Consider the following 24,454-nt stretch of genomic DNA (forward strand, 5'->3'; position numbering starts at 1 on the left):
GAGAGGTGATCAGGATGACAGCTGAGAGCTTGTTGTACATACTGTAAACAGGGGAAATGATGCAAGAAGAAACACCTCGTTGAAGGGCTTTGAGCAGGATATGGCCATGGATACCAGAATCAAAGGCTCTACTAACATCAAGCGCTCCAAAGACGAGAAGATCACCATTTTTATCTGCATCAATAAGAAGATTTGCAAGAACGCTTTGAACGTGTTCCCGTCCTGAGTGCTTTTTGAACCCGAACTGGTCGTCCGGAGTAGTGCATCGAAGTGCAATTTCATCGAAAATAAGGGATTAAAATAGCTTACAAAAAGTAGTTGAAACAGTGATCGGAAGATATGAAGCGCACTGGTCAGCTGGTTTACCTTTTTTGAGAATAGGATGGACCAATCTAACACCAAAGCTGTCTGGAACGATGCCAGTAACGAAAATCATTTGAAATAGCAGAGAAAGGTGCTGTAGGAGAAGATTTCTGGCAAAGCTTAAATGGGTACCAGATATACCATCGATGTCCTTAGATTTCTTTTTTTTTTAACCTAACAATTTTGGAACGCATCAAGGACGCAGTGACCAGGACACCAATATCCTTAACTGCAAACTGAAGCTCCTTATCGAGGGCCTGGCAAAAGGTGTTGTCGAGGTAGGAATTAGGGGCTGAAAATTGGTCTCTGAAATAGTCGCACCAGTCTTTTTCTGGCATGCAGGGTGGGCCATTGGAAGATTTGCTCTTAGCTCGAAGACGCCATAAAGCAGGAGGCGAATTATCGACCATCTCGCTGGTACGGGCAATTTCGTTAGCCTTATGCTGAACCGTTTATGCTTTTACCGTTAGAGAAACGGGCAGGAATAATACTCTTGTTTGTAGTGAAGAAACCATTCAGTAGAAGTAGATAACACTACTCCCTGAGTACGACCGCGATCTAACAACCAATCTTTAATGCAATTTTCACTTGTGTTTGAATTTTGTTCTTTCAATTATTATGCTAAAAAAAAAAACTAATTTTGCATATCTTTGTAGCCAGTTAAGAAAGAGAATGATTACTCTAAGTAAGCGAATTGGTTATTTAAGAAAGAGAATGATACTTTTACCGTTATCAAAACGGGCATTAGCCATGCTCTTGTTTGTAGTAAAGACACCATTCATTAGAAGTATATAACCCCTACTCCCTAAAGACGACCACGGTCTAGCAACCAAGACCTAATCCAATTCTCACTTGTCTTTGAATTCTGTTCTCCCAATTATTATAATAGTAAAAAAACGTTAACTAATTTTGCAGAACTTTGTAGCCACTTCAGTAAGAGAATGATAATTTTAAGGAAGAGAATTGGCTATCTAAGTAAGAGAATGATACTTTTGGCTTTTGGCTACGAGCATAAGAAAATTTGTCCCATTTTTCGGAAAAAAGGGGAACACCTCCTATAAGTGAAGGAATCTTAACGAAAATCACACCGTCAGATTCACCATATCAGAGAACCCTGCTGTAGAAAAAGGCTAAAGTTTGAATTCGGTCCCAATTCTTTAAGAACGACTCCTGAGACACAAAGCTCGTTTAACTAGAACAATAAGAAGCTTTTTTAAAAGTATAAAAAGTACAAGCGTAAAGAGCGAAGTGTTGAGGAGGGGCAATCCCCCTCATATACGGAATAATATTTGTTCGTTTTAAGTTTTAATGTTGCTCCTTAATTTCAGTTGAAAAAACTGTTTTTTTTTTTTTATTTAAATAAAAAGTAAGTGGCGATATACGCAAAAACAATCACGAACAGAGGAAAAAACGAAAAGAGTAAAGTCAGTAAAATTAAGTCGCTTCCTCGCCCTTCTCTATAGCATATCCCAACATACTAATTAGGTTGCTTAAAATTGACCTTACAATGCCTTGGAGCATCGGTACATACCCACGAACAATATTCCTTGATTTTACTAATGTTTGGTATTTACTCAAATAGTGGTACAGCCCATGCCTACAGATGGGACAAACATACTCTCCTCCTGATCATACCCCATTTTTAGACTTCAAGGATCTCTTAAGCAGTGGTAGAAAGTTTGCCGTCACCTGTTTAAACAAGAGCTATGAGCTCATATGGCACTTGTGACGGGTCGGAAGAGCCTAGAGCTCATATGGTATGAGCGCTGGCAAAATTCTCAGAATCAATAGATTGCTTTGAAAGGAAAATCAGAAGCTTAATGCCGGTCAGGATTTAAATTAAGAGCTCTGAGTCACGAGGTCCTTGTAAATATCAAAATTCATTAAGATCCGATCGCCCACTCGGAAGTTAAAAATACCTCATTTTTTTAATTTTTCCTCTCCCTTCAGCCCCCTAGATGGTCGAATCGGGGGAAACGACTTTATCAAGTCAATTTGTGCAGCTCCCTTACACGCCTACCAATTTTAATCGTCCTAGCACGTCCAGAAGCACCAAACTCGCCAAAGCACTGAACCCCACCCCCTAACTCCCCCAAAGAGAGCGGATCCAGTCCGGTTACGTCAATCACGTATCTACGACATGTATAAGCGTTTCCAAGATTTCTGGCTTCCCCCTCCGTCTCCCTCCAATGTCAACAGATCTGGTTAGGATTTGAAATAAGAGCTCTGAGACATGAGTTCCTTCTAAATATCAAATTTGCTTAAGATCTGGTCACCCTTTCTGGAGTTAAAATCCCTCAATTTTTCTAATTTTTTCCAAATTGACAACCTCCAGCTCCCCTAAAGAGAACGGATCCGTTCCAATTATGTCAATCACATGTCTATAACTTGCGCTTATTCTTTCCATAAAGTGTCATCCGGATCTCTCCACTCTAAGCGTTTTCCAAGATTTCTGGTTTCCCCCTCAAGCTCCCCCCAATGTCACCAGATCTTGTCGGAATTTAAAATGAGAGTTCTAAAGTACAAGATCCTTCTAAAGATCAAATTTCATTAAGATCTGATCACCCGTTCGTAAGTTATAAATGCCTCATTTTTCTAATTTTTCCGAATTACTCCCCCCCAACTCCACCAAAGAGAGTGGATCCGGTCCGGTTATTTCCGTCACATATCTTGGACTTGTGCTTTTTCTTCCAACCACGTTTCATCCTGATCTCTCAGCTTTAAGCGTTTTCTAAGATTTCCGGTCCCCTCCCCCAATGACACTGGATCCGGTCGGGATTTAAAATAAGAGATCTGAGTTACGAGGTCCTTTTAAATATGAAATTTCATTAAGATCCGATCTCTCCTTCGCAAGTTAAAAATACCTCTTTTTTCTATTTTTTTTAATTACCCCCCCCCCCTCAACTCCCCCAAAGAGACGGGATGCGTTCCAGTTATATCAATCACGTACCTAGGACTTGTGCTTATTTTTCCCACTAAGTTTCATCCCGATCCCTCCACTCTAAGCGTTTTCCGAGATTTTAGGTCCACCCCCCAGCTTCCCGCAATGTGACCGGATTCGGTCGAGATTTAAAACAAGAGCTCTAAGACACGATACCCTTCCAAATATCAAATTGCAGTAAGATCCGATCACTCCTTCTTAAGTTAAAAATACCTCATTTTTTCTAATTTTTCATAATTAACCCTCCCCCCAGCTCCCCCAAAGAGAGCGAATTCGTTCCGGTTATGTCAATCACGTATCTAAGACTTGTAATTATTTTTCCCACCAAATTTCATCCCGATCACTTCACTAAGCGTTTTCCAAGATTTTAGCCCCCCCCCCCCCAACTCCTCGCAATGTCACCAGGTCCAGTCAGGATTTAAATAAGAGCTCTGAAATACGATATCCTTCCAAACATCAAATTTCATTCAGATCCGATCACTCCTTCGTAAGTTGAAAATACCTCATTTTTTTATTTTTCAGAATTAACACTTCCCCCCCCCCCAGCTCCCCCAAAGAGAGCGGATCCGTTCCGGTTATGTCAATCACGTATCTAGGACTTGTGATCATTTTTCCCACCAAGTTCCATCCCGATCCTTCCACTCTTAAGTGTTTTCCAAGATTTTAGGCTCCCCCCAATGTCACCGGATCCGGTCGGGTTTTAAATATGAGCTATGAGACATGATATCAATCCAAACATCAAATTTCATTAAGATCCGATCACCCGTTCATAAGTTAAAAATACCTCACTTTTTTATTATTTTTTCCGATTTAACCGTTCTACCACTCCCCCCCCCCCCCAGATGGTCGAAGTGGAGAAACGACAATTTCTAATATACGCCTGCCAAATTTCATCGTCCTACCTTACCTGGAAGTACCTAAAGTAGCAAAACCGGGACAGACAGACCGACAGAATTTGCGATCGTTATATGTCACTTGGTAGATATCAAGTGCCATAAAAATATATTTTAAAAGACAAATGTTAAAGTTAAAAGGACAGATGTTATACTTGAAATAAAACGAAACAAATAGTGAATTTATGATGTACCAAAAAAGCTGATATTCAACTCAAAATCAAAATGGTAAGAGGCTACTAGATATGTATTGATAAATTATCCCCCTTGCACTCCAATTATAGCGCAAGTGCCACGTGTGCTGTACTGAAAGCACTATATAGTTTAAGTACTTTCAAAGCAAAACAAAAGAAATGATATTTCTTCAAATAAAAACTCAGTCGTATCCAGAGAGGAAGGTCTAAGATGCTTCAGCTCGACTCCCCCCCCCCCCACTCTTCATCGCCCAAAGGTTAAATTCTACTCCTTAACAAGCTTCAAAATACAATTAGCCGATTTTGATGCGTTTTGTATAGTTTTATTGTATATTCTTCGAACAATACATCCAAAAAAAATTATCCAGTATGAAGGGTGTTACCGCGCTTCAACCCCCCCCCCCCCTCTTGTCACCCGAAGGTTCAATTCTACCCGTAAAAAGGCTACAAAAATTCATACAAACAAGTTTTGATGCGCTTTGTAAAGTTTTTTTTGCTCTTGCTCCAGCTCTTGGAAAGAGCTAAAGACCTGGACTAAAAGTTCTTATTATCAGTTTAGTTATTAGATGTATCGATTGAATAGATATTTCCTGAAATTAAAAAAAAAAAAAGTTTTTCCCAACTTAAAGTAAGGAGCAACATTAAGACTCAAAACGAACAGAAATTATTTCTTAGCTCTGTACGCTGAAGTTAGAAAGTTCTTTAAAAGTACTTCTCATTCGATTTTAATAGCTCTTGTGTTTTAGCAGTCTTTCTTGAATGAATGGGACAAAAAGTCGAACTTTAGCATAAAGAGTGAGGGTCGAGGGAGTGGTAGCCCCCCTAATATATGGGATAGTTTCTGTGCATTTTAAAGTTTATTTTTGTTCCTTACTTTCAGTTGGAAAAACCTGTTTCTTTAAAATTTAATACCTGATTTTTCAAATCATTCCAGGAAATCTCCTTCCCTCCATCCCCCCCCCGTGGGGAATTTCTCAGGAAAATTCTCCTCGAAAATTCCTCACGGGAAATTGATTCCCGACTCCCTCATGGAAAATGCTTCAAAGAAAATCTTCCTAAAAGAATACCATATTCTTTCCAATTATAAATACTATATGTGAACTTTGGGTAAATTGTGTGACTTACAGTCCTTTCCTTACTAACTATGGAAAGTATTTTCATCCCCAAAGGCATAGTTATTAGACATTTTTACCATTCTGAGTCAAATGGCTATCTCAAAATTTTTATCAGATGTCTTTGTGAAAAAAAAGGCGTGGCGGGGGGGGGGGGCTAATTGCTCTTCATTATTTTTGGCTACTTACACAGAGCACTCGATATTCTGATTTCCGTTCGAGTGACCCCTCTCCCAACCTCCTACGACCATTAGTTTTAATATGATCATCCCCGAGGAGAAAAAAATAAACACCTGTCCTTGTTCTTTCTTCAGTTAAAGAAAACTTCTACATTTTTATAGATATGAGCTTGAAAACTCTATAAAAGGATTCTATGACTTGCTGGATGTGGCGGTGTGATTTTACATTAAAATCTTTTAACTTTTTGGGGGTGTTACTCCCCTTTTTCGAAAATCAGTTAAATTTTTCTAAGACTCACAGCTCTTAATAGTCAGCATTAAACTTAATTAACTGTATATATTTGGAATCAGGATAAAAAGCCTATTCGTTGCTGTATCAATAGTTATCCGTTTCTTTTAGTTTTTTTTTAATATTGGACTGAGTCACTCCTTGCTTACAATTTCTTACCATGAACTGTTTGTGAAGGTTGAAAAGGGTTTTCATAATACCTCTGCCGTTAAGAAGAAAAATGACCCTGTGAAGGGGGGGGGGGTGGCTATAGATTTTGCTTACAATTTACTATTCAGGGGTCTCTATCTAGCTGAGCTTACTCTTCTTTAAGAAAAAAAAAAGGTAAAAGATACGGCATTAGACTTTACAGTCCGTACCGGCGGTGCTGATCTTCGTTTCTTGGCCCTTCAGCCAGGTGCAATGGGGGGCTGGGGGCCAGCCATCCTGTGCTTTCGAACACCCTTCCTGATACTCTTCTTTAAGGGAAGTTCTTGGTGTATATGTCCCAAAACAAATGAACCATATTGTCAATTATTCGAAAAATTGGCATAGAAAAAGGTTAAAACTTACTGTTCGGGTTTTTGTCTCTGATTAAATTGATGTTTTCTTTCAGGCAAGGTCCTATTTTATTATGTCCCATCTCAGCAGATTCTAATGTCACTGGATTTTTTGAGACCAGAGATTTATCTGGGTGTTTTTGATAGAAGGCCAGTCAAAATGTTAAGTCTTTTTGATAATCCATCTCATTTTCTGGTACTGGCTTCTGACGGATTTGAAGTCGCTATTAACATGTTCTTGAAGGATTGAAGTTGTATGGACTAGAAACGACTTTTATTGCCTGTGATTTTGCTAAGGATTTTTTTTATATTGTTTTTACTATAAAATTTAAAAGTAAAGAAGCAACATTTTAGTTTTGTTTGTGCTCTAATTTATCCTTTTACTTACGTGCTAGTAAGGCATTGTTTGTTTTATAATATTTTTGGTCTTGAAATAAAGCCTACTTGACCAGCCTTATAATCAGTCTATGCAGTGTTGTTGTACAATATCTTTTGAAGAGCTTTTGCAAAGTGCTTCAACTGTGGGGAAGAGGAGGGGATAATTAATCTTTGAATAAATATTTCCTTCATCCAGCTTCGAGTTCTTAAGCCACTTAAGGTGCTATTACTGACCATTGAAACTCTAAATTATCTGAAACAAATTACCGTGCTTGGGAAGGAACAACTGACCCAAATGATGAAAAATCTTTTCGTTATTTCCTTTTGATGTCCTCGGTTCCTCAAAACTTCGAAGAAACAGGAGTCGGGTACAAATAATCACTTTAAAAAACGCATCAAAAATTTGTTTGTATGCATTTATGTTATGATTTTACATGTCAGGCTTTTTTTTGCGGGGGGGGGGTCAAATCCCGTAATTCTCTTAGATAAAGCCTTGACTTGTATTAACCTCTAGTTTAGTAGTGCTTATTGATATCGATTACACTTGGTTTTTGCCATTAATAGCCAATAAAAACATTCTCTTTCAAGCAAATGATTTTCTCTGGTTGTCGGTGATGGAAATCAATTGCTTTCTTTTTTCAGATAAAGAAAAGTTTTTTTATTCCAAAAGTGCATGTTTCTCAGCAGCAAGTTATTAAATTTAATACTAGTATATTTTTTACTGGTAGCCTGAAATCTGCAATTTCAAAGGGACATTACGCCCTATGGCAGCAGCCCGCGAAGTTACTTTAATCTAACGTCAGCACTTGTCATTTTACTTCTATACTGCTATAACGCCACAGGATGCTGGATTAGTTGTGGAGAGGAGGGGGATGGAATTAGTTCATGAAGGCTATTGTTTCTCTCTTGGAGATTTGTGGTGTTCTAAGAATATTAAAAATATCAATTTTACTGTTAGTAAGACTAGGAATTTTCTTTTAAAAAATTGAAAAAGCAAATAGATCATTTATGCTCAGGAAAAGACTTTCAAATCGTAATTGAGGCAGCAATTGGACTAAAATCCAATTGTGTCATTTTTATCGTTTCTGAAGTTCTTAAGCGGAATAATTTTAAACATGCTCATTCCTGATATTAGTAAAGATAGCTAAGAAGACTTGAATATACAGCACACAGACAATGAACAGGCCAATAAGTAAATCAAGAATCGGTTGCCTATACTAAATGAACCTATTGTCAGCAATGAAATAAAATCTAATTTGGAGACCAATGCCCCAACTTTCATAAAATATCCAGTTTAGATATTGATGGCCCTGCAACAAAAAGGACTTCTCATTGCTGATAGCAAAGAAATAAAAATGGAGATAAGCAGACTATTAACCTCCGAAGAGGAAAATGATGGGTGTCACGTAAAAGAAAAAGAACAATACGTAAATTTTGAAAGTGTATTCATGAATCTGCGTTCATTTCCTGTGGAGGCAAAAGTACGAAAACTTATAATTCAAGTGATACGTATGATTTTACCATACCGAAATAGAATGTCACGTTTCTTGAGAAACGTGACGTGAAGATAAAAAGTGCTTCTTTTGTTTGGAAGTACTGGATAATGGTTTAGACCACGAGTTCGTCAAATGTAAAGAAATCTTAAGAGAGAAAAAAGGAGTTTAATTTTAAACAAGGGAGTGACAAGCGTACTAAAAACGAAGGCAACAACAAAACATTAATTAATAAAAAACTCCGGATATTTTGACTCCCATATTCGGGAGCCTTTATCCACGGAAAAAAAAAGAAAAAAAACTAGTTAATCATCTAAAAAGAAAGACAAAGAACAATACAAATAAAAGAGAAAAAAAGAACAAAATACAAAACAAATAAAACAAAACTCACATCTTAATAAAACTTCCAAAGTATGGTAACAGCTGAAATCACAGATAAGAAACCAAAATCTTTAGATTGTTTTTATCTATAAGGTCAGATTGGCAAATGGGATATCTTAACAAAACTTCCAAAGTACGGCAACAACTGTAATCACGGATTAGACACCAAAATATTTTGATAGCTGTGGTAATCCCTATAGAGAAACACAAGTTTTATTTACGTTACAATGTATAAAAATCCAACCTTCCATTCGCTTGTAACTCCGGTAGCTAACTTACTAGCTTTTTTATTCAACGGAGCGCAATTCATCACTCAAGCCTACATTTGGCTGATATAAATAAGTTGCCAAATGTTTTTAGATAAAATCACCACATTCCTCCCCCCTTAGACACATAAGTAGGGTAACACTCTATTTTACTTTCAACGCATATCTTGCAAACGCATCGCTTCCTTGACATAAACACAACCCCATCTTTCTCTTGTTTTGACGGTAGATGTCGAGCCAGAAGAAAAAAGTTAGTGAAATCCTCGCTGTTGCGTTACGGCTTCGATGAACCAACTCTGGGGAAGTTCGAGGCGAACAATGAGATTGCAGGATTAGCCGACTAGGTAGTCCTCTGGAAGTTTGAAATGAGTCGGACCATCTTTCCTTTTGGTACGCCGGTATGAAAGACCGTCCCAAAGCTCGAAATAGGCTCCTTTTACATCTGCCTGGCTAGTGACTTGTCGGTTGAAAAAACGGAAGAGTTTAATGTCCTTCTGTTGGCTTTTCTTGAAGTCTTGGAATGGATTCGTCTTCCCTTTTCCGAGGACCTTCTTCAGGAATTCGGGCAAGAACTTGGTACTCATGTATCAATATATTAACAAACATTGTTATTATTAGTAATTTTTTTTACAACAGAAGGGACAGTGCCTCAGCTTTCCCGTTTTCTTGTCCAATCCGACTATGAATATCAAAGTGGTACTCTTTGAGCGTAAAGGACCAGTGTGTCAAGTGATCGTTGTTGCTCCGAGCCACGTTCAACCATCGAAGTGGATTATGATCAGTTTTGAAGGTAAACTTCCAACCTTCGAGATAGTACAGAAAACCTTCCCCCCCCCCTTCAATGCCAAATCCTCACGCTCCACTGTCAAATATTGCTGTTCCGCTGGCGATAGCTTCCTACTTTCATATGTGATGGGATGCTCCTCTCCGATGCATTGAGCCAGAACTGCTCCAATCCCTGTGTTTGTAGCATTCGTTTGAAGCACAAACACTTGGGCAAAGTCTGCACTACTCAGGACAGGATAAAGTGGCTATTGAGACAGCGTAGTGAGTGCAGTCTTCAGGGTTTGAAGGCTACTCTCTTCTCTTGTGACAGCGTAAAGTGGCTTGTATTCCGTTTCTAAAGAAGACCCGTCAGTAGCGACGCAACACAAGAAAAATTGCGGGCCAACTTTTGGTAATACCCAGCGATGCCAAGGAATGCCCTCACATCATTTTTGGTGGTGGGCTCTAGAGAGTTCTTAACAGAATCAACCTTGCTTCCCAGCGGTGTCATTTTACCATTTCCACTGTGTGGCCTAAATACCGAACTTCTTCCAGTCCAAACTTGCATTTGTCAAAATCAGCAGCCGCTATCCTTCACAAAACCTCCTCTAAATATTGCTCTTCCGAACAATCAGACAATATCACAGGGTCTTCAATGTACGCCCCTACAAAGCCACGGTATCCAGTCAAAATCTTGTCCATGGCACGATGGAAGTTTGCTGGTGCCCCGTGAACACCAAAAGGAAGGACTTAAAACTTATAGAATCCAGACTTCGTTTGGAAGGCCGTCTTTTCTGTGCTCTCTGGCGTAAGTTCTACTTGCCTTTGTAAGATCTAAAGCACTGAAGATCTTTTTATTACCTACGTCCTCTAGGAATTCATTCATGCCGGGAAGGTGGTAGGCATCAAACTTAGTAAGTCCAAACAGAAACGAATACTTCCATCCGGCTTGGCAAACGCGACTACTGAAGAACAACAGGGACTTGAAGATGCCTGTATGATCCCCAAACCCAGCATTCGCTTGGCTTCCTCTTCAATGGCTTGTTTCCTACTCTGTGGTACCCTGGATGATTTCTGACGGACATAATAGGCATTATACGAACTTGGTGTGTATCAACGAGTGTCAATGCGAATCAATGTGGTGACTGACCACTGATGTTCTTCTATGAATTCTGGAGAAGGCCTTTCTAAATCTTATTAGTATCCCAAAAAGTCCTTTTTGTCTCTTTCCCGTAAGGTGACTTAGCAAATCTATCACAACATGGATGTCATCTTGGTTACCAGAATTATCTGTCTGGTCAAACATAGGCATACTTGGAGCTTCAGGAGCAAAGAGAAGGAAATCCGTTGGCCTACGCTCAAACTCCTGAAGAAGATTGACGGGTAGAATCTTCTTCTTTTTTTCTTCCTTCCGGGAACAGGACTTCATAGTTTACAGACTTAATCCCCTTAAAGGATCTTCTGAATGAAACTCATAAATTGGAAACCAGATGGCAAGTATCCTTTAATAGCAAGGATCGGATCTTAATGAATTTTGATATTTAGAAGGACCTCGTGACTCAGAGCTCTTATTTTAAATCCTGACTGGCATTAAGACTCTGATTTTCCTTTTAAAGCAATCTGTTGATTCTTAGAATTTTGCTAGAGCTCATACAATATGAGCTCTTGGCTCATGGCTCTTCTGATCTTGTCTCAAGTGCCATATGAGCTCTTAGCTCTTGTTCAGTAGATATTACTCACAAGAATTGTGTTGGCACGGCAGAAAGCCAGTCATGATGTAGAAGAGTTACTATTTAAAAACTAAAAGTAAAAAAAAAAACTTAAAAAACTAAGGTGCCGTATAAAAACTGGAACAGCTAAATAACATCAAGATTCAACACAAAATTTAACCATTAAATTTCAGAACTATACAATAAATCAAACAATTAATAAATTAAATAAGTTAAATTCATGAAATAATAAGCTAACAGGTAAGTATAGTAGAATAATTCAGCAATTAGAAGATATGATAATTATTTTCGATACATTCGTTCTGTCATTTTCAACAAGGTTTAGTCTTTAAAACATTTGAGGGTAAGATTTGCAGACAATATGGGAAATTCATCCCCCTTGTATCGGTAGCCAAATCTTCTTGTATCCCTGGCCATGGAGCTTTTCGAGGGGGAATAAGTGCATTGTATTTCCATTTTGTACTGTATTTTGTATTGTATCGTATTGAATAAACTTCTTCTTCTTCGTCTTCAACAGAAAATATGCATTCAGTTATTTAGCCAGTGTTATTTACAAGTTTTGGTGAAAATTATGTTAAACTGAAGGCAACTACAGACCAATATTAAGGAAAGGGGATAAATAATTAAAATATCATAAATATAATGAAAAACATAATTAAAAGAGGTTAAGAATATTCTTATGTTTCTAATTTTTCATTAAGAAGTGTAACTTTTAAAAACACCATTTCAGACCCATATGTGGAGACTTGATCCATTTCTGAAAGTTTTACTCGCCTAATAAAAGAATATTTGTTCATAATTAATTAATCATGCAATGAATATATTCTTCTATTCCTCCAAATACCCCTAGGCTGTTAAATAGGGGGGGATAACGTTTCAATTAAGCACTAAATTAATGGAAGAAAAAAGTCAACACATTAAATAAATCAAATATAACTAAATAGATCAAACAGACTCCAATATATGCTACACAAAAAGGAGACTAAAAGCTAAATATTAAAGCAAATAAAAAGTAACAATAATACTACTACTAATAATAATAATAATAACTCACTGCAGCACCAAGCCGCCTGAGGCCAACACAGCTACGCACGCTCCTCCTTCAACCTAATCTATTTAAAGCCTCCCTCTTTTCACCCTCCTAGGAAGTTCCCATTTCCTTTAAATCTTTATTTATGACATCTTCCCAATCCAGACAAGGACGACCCGCTTTCCGTGTAGCCCCAGACAGTTGGCCAAAAAGGACAATCTTCGGTAATCTGTCATCCTTCATCCGTAGAACATGGCCTAGCCATCTCAACCTTTCTTTCATTATAGCCCGCTTCGAAAGCGGGATTGAACCACATTTTTCGTACAACTTACTGTTTGAAATACAGTCAGTCAGCCGGGTACCTAGAGCAACCCGAAGGCAATTTCTCTGGAAAAAATCTTGTAAATTTTCATCTGCTTTTCGGAGTGCCCATGCTTCAGAGCCACATTTGACCACTGTCATCACTGTAGCTTCCAATATTCTAATCTTGGTTTGCAGACTTATCTTTCTATTCTTCCAAACTTTTTTAAATGTGAAAAAACACTCTGAGCCTTAGCTATTCTACTTTTAACATCTTCACTGCTCCCACCATCTTTACTAATAATACTACCAAGGTCACCGAAGCTCCCAACCTGATCAATCTCTTCGTTACCTAATGTCACCTGTTCATCTTCACTTATTCCTAGCCTTAGTGACTTAGTCTTCTTAACATTAATTTTCAAGCCTATTCTAGCACCCTGAACTCGCAAAACCTCTAAAAATTAATTAATTTTGCTCACACTTTCATCTAATATGCTTAAATATTAAGCTTAATCTAAGTCCAGGAGCGTTTTTTCTCCCCATTTGATTCCATGGTCTCCAATTGCCGTTTATGTGCTCCTTAAGACGAAGTCCATCAAAATCATCCATATAAAGGGGGATAGAACACAACCCTGCTCAACTCCTGATTTAATACAAAACCAGTTGCTAACCTCATTTCCTACCTTAACCGCAGCAATATTATTCTCGTACATAGCACAAATCACTTTAATGTATTTTTTTGTTATACCATATAACGATAAGACCTTTGTTAGCGCTCTTCTATCAACAGAATCGAAAGCTTGCTCATAATCGATAAAACTGAGGACCAAAGGTGTTTGACAACAAAGGGACTTCTTAATTATTAACCTAAGAGTGAAAACTTGGTCGACACATCCTCTACCTTTTCTGAAACCGCATTGTTCTTCCCTTAAAACTTTGTCTACAGCATCTCTCAGTCTAAAAAGTATCATATTACTCAGTAATTTGCTACCTACAGAGACGAGACTAATGCCTCGATAATTACGACACTCACTCTTGTAACCTTTCTTATACAGTCGTTTTATTAAGGTTTTCCTAAAATCATTGGGTACTTCCCCTTTTTCGAAAATCATGTTTTAGACATAGACATAGACATTTTTTATTTTCATCCAGAACATATAAATTAATCAAAGAACTTACCATTAACGGCCACTCTTAAGACAAAAGAGTCCTGACTGTGGCCGCAATTCTAACCACCATGATCTGCTAAATCATTTCATCAAATGATTTTGAAGAAAAAAAAATCCTTGGGGGGGGGGGGGGTAAAAAAACAAAATAATTAATATTAAATACTAAATAAATAAATACCCTTTCCTCTTATCACACCTTTCTCCTGTTTAAAAAAATGGAATTTAACCATTTTCTTGAATGATGCCAGACTTACTGCCGCTCTGACCGATTCTGGAAGGTCATTCCAGACGCTGACACCTATGTTCCTAAGAACAAATCCTGCTCTCGTTGTATTTCTTCTCTCGTGAGTCAAATCCTCAGTAACTTATTCCTTCATCTTCAGTAGAAGACCATAATCTTCAGTAGCTTATTCCTAACCTAAGAGCCACCATATTTAAGAAACTCATTAATCATACTATCAGCACCTGGGGCCTTATTATTTTTTAGTCCTTTTAGTACTGTCGCTAATTCTTCCTCACTAAACAAATCTTCCTTCATATCCAAGGTATCACAAACTTTTTCATTTTCATCTATCTTTGTCCTGTAACTGTATCTCAGTTTAATACATTCTCAAAATGTTCTACCCATCTCTCTTTAACTTTTTCTTTATCACTAATTGTGGCCCCATTTCTATCTTTAACTGGGACTAGTCCGGATTGGCTACTCCCTTTCAATTTATTTACATGCTAGTATAATATTTTCCTATTATGCCGTCTAGCCGCATCTTCCAGATCCTCACACTTCGGCCTCCACTTCACATCTCCTTAGTTCATATTTTAATGCTTTCTCCACTTTCTTTACATTCCTTTTGTTTTCATACGACCTATCACTCGGATAATTCTTATACAAACCCCTTCTACTCTCTATTAAACCTAAAGCTTTTTCACTAATATTCCTTGTTGTAGTTTTAGCACTCTTCCCTAGGACACCATCAGCAACTTCACAAATTGTTTTTCTGAAATTATTCCATCCATCTTCCACATTGTCAATTTTTAAACTCTCAAGTTTAATATTAAACTGTTCCTGGAAGTTTTTTCTCAAACATTCATCCTGGAGTCTACCAACATCATAACTTTCCGGGTGGGAGTTACCCTTCCGAATTTTCAGCTTTAAATTAACCTTAGACACTACTAGATGGTGATCTTTCCTTTTAACATCAATAACAGCACTCCTATACACCCTAGTATCTTGTATTGATCCTGCTAGTCTTCTGTTTACAATAACATAATCAATAAGGTTTGCTGTCTTACCATCACGTGAATACCGTGTCAACTTATGGGCCTTTTTGTGACCAAACACCGTATTGGTTATAACTAGGTTGTTATACCTACAAAATTGCAAAAGCCTATAGCCATTACTGTTTTCTTTTCCTACGCCAAATTTACCTAGGCTAGGATACCATCTATCCCTATTTCTACCAACCTGGGCATTAACATCTCCTAGCAAAAACACCATATTTCTACCTGGTACCCTGTCTATTTGCTCCTGTAACTGTAAGTAAAATTCATCTGAGTCACTAGTATCTCCATCAGTTGGTTCAACTGGGGCATATACTACTATAACTGATATCCTGATGTTTTTACTCTCATTAAAACCAAAATTTGTATTAGTCTTTTGAAAGTACCAACGAGTGAGCAGCTCAAGACAAAAAGGAAAGGTAGATATCCATATAACTGGACAATAACCAGCATAAGAATAAATAAAGTTTTGAAATAGGATTCTTGGCATTAACCCCCAAAAAAATATGTTTAAGTTTACTTAAACATATTAAGTTTACTAAGGTTTTTACATAACTTCATTTTAATCAAGTCACCTTGGTGTTCAGAAAAAATTAATTTTCTTCTAGGAGGGTACCTAGGAAACGGACATAGCCATCTTTGGTCTACTAATAGAGCCTTTGGATGGATGAATTTTTCAATAGTTGAGGACAAGTGTAAAATGTATGAAATAAAACTAAAAAACTAGTTTTAGAAAGATTCAAGGCAAGACAGTTAGGATCAAACTAAAGAAAAACTGTCTCGAACAGGTCCACTAACCTTGTACGAGCCTCATTTTTTGTTCCATCAGGAGTAAAAAGGACGGTATCGTCAGATATACGAATAAGAAAATCCAAGGAATGTAAATTCTGATTTTGGGCACGCGATAATTTTGGAAGACACTGACGACAACACTATGGAAGATTTCCATTTTTAACTGCGTAAATTCGGTCATTTACATATATTAAGAGCAAGACTACCCCTGGAATTTGTCCTCGAGGGGCCTCATGGTCAATATCTGATGGTGAACGGAAAAGCGGATCAGCAAAAATTATTCTACCAGACATGGCTGACAAGAAACGCGCAACCTCTTACGCCAAAATGAGAAAGTTTAGAAACATGAACATGGTGACTAAAAATCTAAAGTTTTACGAACATCCAGAAATAAAGCTGCAGAAATCAAAATTAAGTGTAGGGCAGAGTAAATATAGTTCAATAGGACTGCACAAGCATGCTCAGTTAGCAATCCAAATTAAAAATCGCGAAGAAATCTTTAATTAATTTGATTTATTTCATAAGAATTATTGACAAAAAACGTAATATAAACACATCCCCTCCAAATGCCACAGCATTACGTTAAAAAGGGATAACCAAACAAACAAACAAAAAACGAAAAAAAAACAACTTAACATAAACCTCAGAAAGAGTGTAAAAACAAAACACAGCTACAACATCATATACCCTGCACTCACTTTAAACTCCACTTCCAACTCCTTCCTTAACTTACCTCAATAAAAATAAAACGCTACCTTTAATGATTTAATACTAAATCTATGAACTATACATCCTATTACACTAATCATTAAAATCATATTTAGAAAACAATTCATTCTTCAATACCCTTTAAAATTTCACTTAAATTACTATTTTTAATATCCTCATTTAGCGAATTCCATAGCTTAGCCCCTCTAAAAATAAGAGAAAACCCTAACCTAGACGTAACCAAGTTATTAAAATAAATTTTGTTCATCAACCTTGTGCCATGAGAATGAACTTCATTAACTTGCGTGGACACACTTGCTTCTCAAATATTTTGCTAAGCCCAAACAGAGAAACTGAACCATTTTTAGCTGTATCATTTTGCCCGCCCCCTCCATATAACACATGACCTGAGCTGGCCTGAGACTATTCAGGAAAATACCATGCTGACAGAAGAGATTAAAAAGTTTCGTCAAGGGGGAGACAATAGAAACAGGGGCATCGTTCGGGGGAGGGAGAGGCAGTTGGCTCCCTCTCCGAATGATTTAGGAAAAAGATTATATAGCCCATGTCCCTTGACTGCGCAGATATGAATTGCTCTTGTCCCCCCAATGAAATTGCTGGAGTTACGCCCCTGAATGGAAGAACGTATGAACTTAATCAATTTAGTTGGAATATTATCAAGTCCAGATGAGAAGGAATTCTTCAATCTCACTTCAGTTTTAGTAATTTCAATATAAGTCGCTGATTCCAAGAAAACTGACTCAATACAAGGCGGCCAAAAATAACACCTCCTCTGAAGTTGAGTTATGAAGGGGAAGAACTAACAGTAGAAGCGGTCCTTTTACCAATATTCGCAAAGTGTGAGATAAATGCGTCTTGCATATTCAGTTCATCCTCGATATGTTTGCAACCGAGAAGCAGAAAAGAAGGGAAGGGCGGAGACTGAAAGGAGGGCATAAGAACAGAGTTTATTAGCTGCCAAGTTTTGCGAAAATGTTTACCAAAATCTGAAGAACAATTAAAATCATACTGGGACTTGGCCTTTCATAACCATAAATATTCTTTTAGATTTTGAATCGCTGAAGACGAATGGCATTCATTGAGGGGCTAGCAGACTTGTAACCCTTCCAGAGACTATTTTATCTCCTACAACTCCTAAGGGGACTAGGGGTCACCCAATAATTTAGAGGAAAATTCCTCTTAGATTTAAGATCAGGAGGTAAAACAAATAAAACATTGAGAACAGCCTCTTTAAAAGACTCATAAAAAGTATCAAATAAATTACAGAAATTAGAATCACTCTCAAAATTCCCAAGGAATTTCTGTTAATCTTGAGCTAAGAAGAGTTAACTCCATTTCATCAAATCTAAAAGGCATTTTACTAGACCCATGAATCCTCTTGGCATTCAAAATTAAATCTAGAGTATATGAAAGGGGCTTTTCCTCCTCAACGTCTCGCTCTTTACGCTAAAGTTTGACTCTTTCTCTTAACTCTACTTTTTAGAACAGTAAAAAACTTTAGTGTAAAGAGCGGGGCGTTGAGGAGGAAAAGCCTCTTTCATATACGGAGTAATTTCTGTTCGTTTTAAGTTTTAATGTCGCTCCTTACTTTCATTTAAAAAAACTTGTTTTTTTTATATAATTTCTGGACGTTTTGAATTAATACATATTTTGATCTTGGCTCTCCGCAGATAAATAATTAAAACAAAATTTGCATATTAATATTTTTTTTGCTAAATGGCTTTTTCATTGTTTTAATCGGAAGATTTAGAGAAAAAAGGAGCGAGGTAGGAAGCCTAGTTGCCCTCCAATTTTGTGATTACTTAAAAAGGTAACTAGAACTTTTATTTTTTTAAGAACGTTTTCATTAGTAAAAAATATTCGTAACATAGGAATTAACTTACGTAACGAACTTCTATATCCGTATGTTTTTATTGCGTATTTGAGAGGTTCACCCCTCGTCGATACCTCGCTCTTTACGCTAATTGTGTCCCAATTCCTTAAGAAATACCCCTGGATCACAAAGGCCGTAGAATAAATAACTGAAATTACTAAAATTACTTTAGCGTAAAGAGCGAGGTATTACGAGGAGGTAAACCCCTCATAAGCGTAATAATTTCTGCTCGTTTTGAGTTTGAATGCTGCTCCTCACTTTCAGTAGAAAGAAACCTTTCATATTAATTTTTTCATTGTTTTTTTTTAAATAATGCTAGAAAATCCTGCGCCCCCTTCATTGAAAGTCTCTTCCCCCATGAGAAGTTCTTCCATGGAAAGATCCTCCCGCGTAACCCCCCTCCCTCAACTCCCCCCCCCTCAAAAAAAAAAACCAAGAATATCCCCCTGAAAACGTCTGTACACTTCCCAGTAACCATTACTATGTGTAAAAACAGGTCAAAGTTTGTAACTTGCAGCCCCTTTCACGGGGACTGCGGGGGAGTAAGTCGTCCCCAAAGAAATAGTTATTAGGCTTTTCGACTACGCTGAATAAAATGGCTATTTCAGAATTTCGATCCGGTGACTTTGGCGGGAAATGAGCGTGGGAGGGGGCCTAGTTGCCCTCCAATTTTTTTGGTCACTTAAAATGGCACTAGGACTTTTAATTACCGTTAAACTGAGCCCTCTCGCGACATTCTAGAAATATTGAGTCGTTACGATCACCCCTGGAAAAAAAAAAACAAATTAACAAGCATCCATGATTTGTCTTCTGGCAAAAAAAAAGCGAAATTCCACATTTTTGTAGATAGGAGCTTGAAACTTCTACAATAAAGTTTTCTGATACGGTGAATCTAATGGTGTGATTTTTGTTAAGATTGTATGACTTTCAGGGGTTGTTTCCTCCTATTTTCTAAAATGAGGCAATTTTTCTCAGGCTCGTAACTTTTGATGAGTAAGACTAATCTTGATGAAACCTATATATTTAAAATCAGCATTAAAATGCTATTTTTTTATTTAACAATTGGTATCAAAATTCCATTTTTTAGAGTTTCGGTTACTATTGAGCCGGGTCGCTCCTTACTACAGGTCGTTGCCACGAACGTTTGAAATCGCGACCGGATCTGGTGACATTGGGGGGAGTTGGAGGGGGTAACCTAAAATCTTGTAAAACGCTTAGAGTGGAGTGATCGGGATGAAACTTAGTGGGGAAAATCACTGCAAGTCCTAGATACGTGATTGACATGACCGGAACAGATTTGCTCTCTTTTGTGAATTTGGGGGGGGGGGTTAATTTTGAAAATTAGAAAAAATGAGGTATTTTTAAGTTACGAAGGATTGATCAGATCTTAATGAAATTTCATATTTAGAAGGAACTCATAACTTGATTTTCTTATTTTAAAATCCGACCGGATCCCGTGTAATTAGCGGGAGTCGTGGGGGGGGGGGATCTTGGAAACACTTAGAGTGGAGAGATCAAGATGAAACTTGGTGGGAAGTATAAGCACAAGTCCAATATACGTGACTGACTTAACCAGACCGGATCCGTTCATTTTGGGGGAGTTGGGGGGGGGGAATTCGGAAAAATTAGAAAAAAATTAGGCATTTGTAACTTACGAACGGGAGATCAGATCTTAATGAAATTTGATATTTAGAAGGATCTTGTGCTTCAGAGCTCTCATTTTAAATTGCGACCAGATCCAGTGACATTGGAGGGGGAGTTGGAGGGGGAAACTGGAAATCTTGGAACATGTGAAAATTGAGGTATCTTTATCTTACAAATGGGTGATCGGATCTTAATGAAACTTGATATTTAGAAAGATCTTATGTCTAAAATGCTCCATTTTCAGTTTGAGTCAGAATTAGAGATATGGGGGGTTTGAGGGGAGAAACAGAAATATTGGAAACCGGAAATCTTGGAAAAGACTTACAGTTGAGGGATCGGTATGAAACTTGATGGGAAGAGTAAGAACATGTTCTAGATACGTAATTGGCATAATTGGAGTGGACCTTCTCTATTTGGGAGAGTTGGGAGGGGGGTCCAATGCTTTGACGAGTTCAGTGTTTCTGGATGTGCTAGGACGATGAAAATTGGTAGGCGTGTGAGGGAACTGCAAAAATTGACTTGATGACAGTCATTTCCCGATTCAACCATCTGGGGGGCTAGAGGGAGTGGAAAAACTAAAAAAATGAGGTATTTTTAAGTCACGAATGGGTGATCAGAACTTCATGAAATTTAATATTTAGAAAGATCTCCTTTCTCAGAGCTCTTATTTTAAATCCCTATCGTATCCGCTGATATTGGGGGAGTTGGAGGGGGAAACAGGAAATCTTGGAAAATGCTTAGAGTGGAGAGATCGGGATGAAACTTTGTGGGAAGAATAAGTCTTAGATACGTGATTGACATATCTGAATTGAATCTGCTCTCTTTGGGGGAGTTGGGGGCGGGGTGTTAATTCAGAAAAATTAGAAAAATTGAGGCATTTTTAACTTAAGAACGGGTAACCGGATTTTAATAAAATTAGATAGTTAGAAGGAACTTTTGTCGCAGAGCTCTTATTTTAAATCCCGACAACATCTGGTGACATGGGGGCAGTTGGAGGGGGAAACCGGAAATCTGGGAAAACTCTTAGAGTGGAAATATTGGGATGAAACCTGGTTGGTAGAATAGGCAAATGTCGTAGATACGTGATTGATGTAACCAGACTGGATCCGCTCTCTTTGGGGAATTTAGGGGGGTCCTGTGATTTGGTGAGTTCGGTGCTTCTGGACGTGCTAGGACGATGATAATTGGTAGGCGTGTCAGGAACCTACTCAAATTGACTCGATAAAGTCGTTTTCCCCGATTCGACCATTGGGGGGCTGAAGGGAGAGGAAAAATTTGTAAAAATGAGGTGTTTTTAACTTACGAGTGGGTGATTGGATCATAATGAATTTTGATATTTAGAAGGACCTCGTGACTCAGAGCTCTTATTTTAAATCCCGACCGGCATTAAGCTTCTGATTTTCCTTTTAAAGCAATGTATTGATTTTTAGAATCTTTCCAGAGCTCATACCATATGAGTTCTTAGCTCTTCCAACCTCATCACAAGTGCCCTGTGAGCTCTTAGCTCTTGTTTTGTTTAATGAAGCTTAGAGACAAAGAAATTTCTAAAGGCAATGGAAAAAGTATGTCTATTAAAGTAAAAGTATATAAAAACAAAAAAAGCAGGCAATTACAAAATATACGCAAAACAATAGCCCACTTAAAATAACTAAGATATAAACTCCCAGCATTCCGTTCTGTTGAGCAATGTCAAAGCGTTGAACGGATATTTTTTTTAAATATCGACAGTTTTGAGCTTTTATATTAAACATCAAATTATTTAATACCTTTTGACTCAGCGTTTGTTAAATGTAACACATTATCAAAGTAGATTGTTCAAAGTAAAACATCAAAACTAAGACTAAGAAAATCAAATACAAATTTTTAATTCAATATTTTTTATTCAGTTTTGAATGCAAAAAAAATATATACGATATCTTTCTATTTAATAAACTTAAAAAATTAAATCTTGGTCGTAGTGACAACTAGATAAAGACAATCACTACTGGGGAAAAAAATGATAATAAAACACACAAAAAAACTAATCCGTTCAGGATTAAAATACAGAAATTCCCAGCATTCCGTTCAGGGGGAACATTTCTGATTATAGCGGCTTCATATGTAAGCTCATGGGTACTCTTGCAATGCAAGAAAAAGGTTGAAGGCCTATTTTTACCGAGATTGCCACTTATTAAGTTATTTTCCTTATGTTTTCTATAATTATATAAACTTTCTCACATACTATAACTGCACTAATTACTAATAAAGAAATACATATTTAGGATCACCGTAAAAATCTGATTCTTTTATTTAATGTTATATATACTTAGGTTCTTATACTTTCGTTAATGACAATGATCGTTATTTACTTACCATTCAACACTATGAAGAATTTGATTTTCTTTTTTGTTACTTCAACCAAATCATATAGAAAAAATGTTCGTGGAAAACTGGAAAGGGGTCACTCAGTCACACCTTAAAACTTTTTTCCTTATTATATTGTTTTGCCTTATTAAGCTTATATTTCCTTATAAAGGGTCAAAATCTATTGGTAGGCAGCCAACAATGGGGCAAAACACATTTTTTCCCGTGGTTTTTCTCTATTCTACTCTCTTTTCTTTGGTTTTCCTTATAATAACTTTATAGTCCCAAATTTTCAGGGAGGCCATGCCCCCCATCACCAGCACCCAAGAAGTCGTCATGACGGCAATTGACAACATCATGACATGACGGCATCATGACGGCATGCCAATCATGACGACATGACGGCATCATGACGGCAATTGCCAATTCCACTTAATAAATTAACATAAAAATAATGTTAGGAAATTTGATGAAGTAATAATCGATAGTGATTTTATATGTTAATTTTAATTATAAAAGTTCTAAATATAAGGATTATGTATTTATTGAAACGAATAGCGCGTACTCCAATTCAAATAGGTTACAGAGGTATTGGATTACTATTAAATAAAAAAAACAAGTTTTTTTAAATGAAAGTAAGGAGCAACATTAAAACTTAAAACGAACAGAAATTACTCCGTATATGAAAGGGGCTTTTCCTCCTCAACGCCCCGCTCTTTACGTTAAAGTTTGACTCTTTCTCTTAACTCTATTTTTAAAACAGTAAGAAACTTTAGCGTAAAGAGCGGGGCGTTGAGGAGGAAAATCCCCTTTCATATACGGAGTAATTTCTGTTCGTTTTAAGTTTTAATGTTGCTCCTTACTTTCATTTAAAAAAACTTGTTTTTTTATTTAATTTATGGACGTTTTTGAATTGATGCATGTTTTGTCTTGGATCATATTAATTAATTGCAATTAATAGGAAGATTTTGAGAAAAAAGGAGCGAGGGAAAATGGCTAGTTGCCCTCCAATTTTTTGATTACTTAAAAAAGCAACTAGAACTTTTAATTTTTTACAAACTTTTTCATTGATAAAAATATACGTAACTCACGAATTAATTTACGTAACAAACTTCTATATTCGTATGCTTTTATTGCGTGTATGAGGGGGCTCAACCCTCGTCGATACCTCGCTCTTTACCCTAAAGCTTGAATTTTGTCCCAATTCCTTAAGAATGAGCTCTGAATCATAAAGGTCGTAGAATAAATAGTTGAAATTACTAAAAATACTTTAGTGTAAAGAGTGAGGTATAGCGAGGAGATACCCCTTCATATGCATAATAATTTTTGTTCGTTTTAAGTTTTAATGCTGCTCCTTACTTTCAGTAGAAAAAACTTTTCATATTTATTTTTTCATTGTTTTTTCAAATAATGCTAGAAAATCCTGCGCCCCCTTCATTGAAATTCTCTTCCCCCATGACAAGTTTCTCCATTGAAATATCCTCCCACGTAACCTCCCCTCAAATGTCCCCCTAAACAAAGAAATATCCCCCTGAAAACGTCTGTACACTTACCAGTAACCATTACTATATGTAAACACAGGTTAAAGTTTGTAACTTGAAGCCCCTCCCACGGGGACTGCGGGGGAGTAAGTCATCCCTAAAGACATAGTTATTAGGCTTTTCGACTATGGTGAATAAAATGGCTATCTCAGAATTTTGATCCGGTGAATTTCGGGAAAAAATGAGCGTGGGAGGGGGCCTAGGTACCCTCCAATTCTTTTGGTCATTTAAA

General features: G+C 37.2%; 1 protein-coding gene across 2 annotated transcripts in view; it reads left to right on the forward strand.

The window, feature by feature from the left end:
* LOC136041179 (uncharacterized) overlaps positions 1-24,454 on the forward strand; it is a 69,773-nt gene that overhangs the window by 14,568 nt on the left and 30,751 nt on the right. The window contains exon 3 of one of the 2 annotated variants that reach the window (XM_065725708.1): positions 6,567-6,970. The exons of the other annotated variant lie outside the window; for it this stretch is intronic. Coding sequence (XP_065581780.1) covers positions 6,567-6,760 — 194 coding nt within the window. The 3' untranslated portion in view covers positions 6,761-6,970. Of the gene's footprint in view, positions 1-6,566; positions 6,971-24,454 lie in introns of those variants that run through there. 2 annotated transcript variants of the gene reach the window in all.

This window comes from Artemia franciscana, unplaced genomic scaffold, assembly GCF_032884065.1.
Source record: "Artemia franciscana unplaced genomic scaffold, ASM3288406v1 PGA_scaffold_1178, whole genome shotgun sequence".
Lineage (NCBI taxonomy): Eukaryota > Metazoa > Arthropoda > Branchiopoda > Anostraca > Artemiidae > Artemia > Artemia franciscana.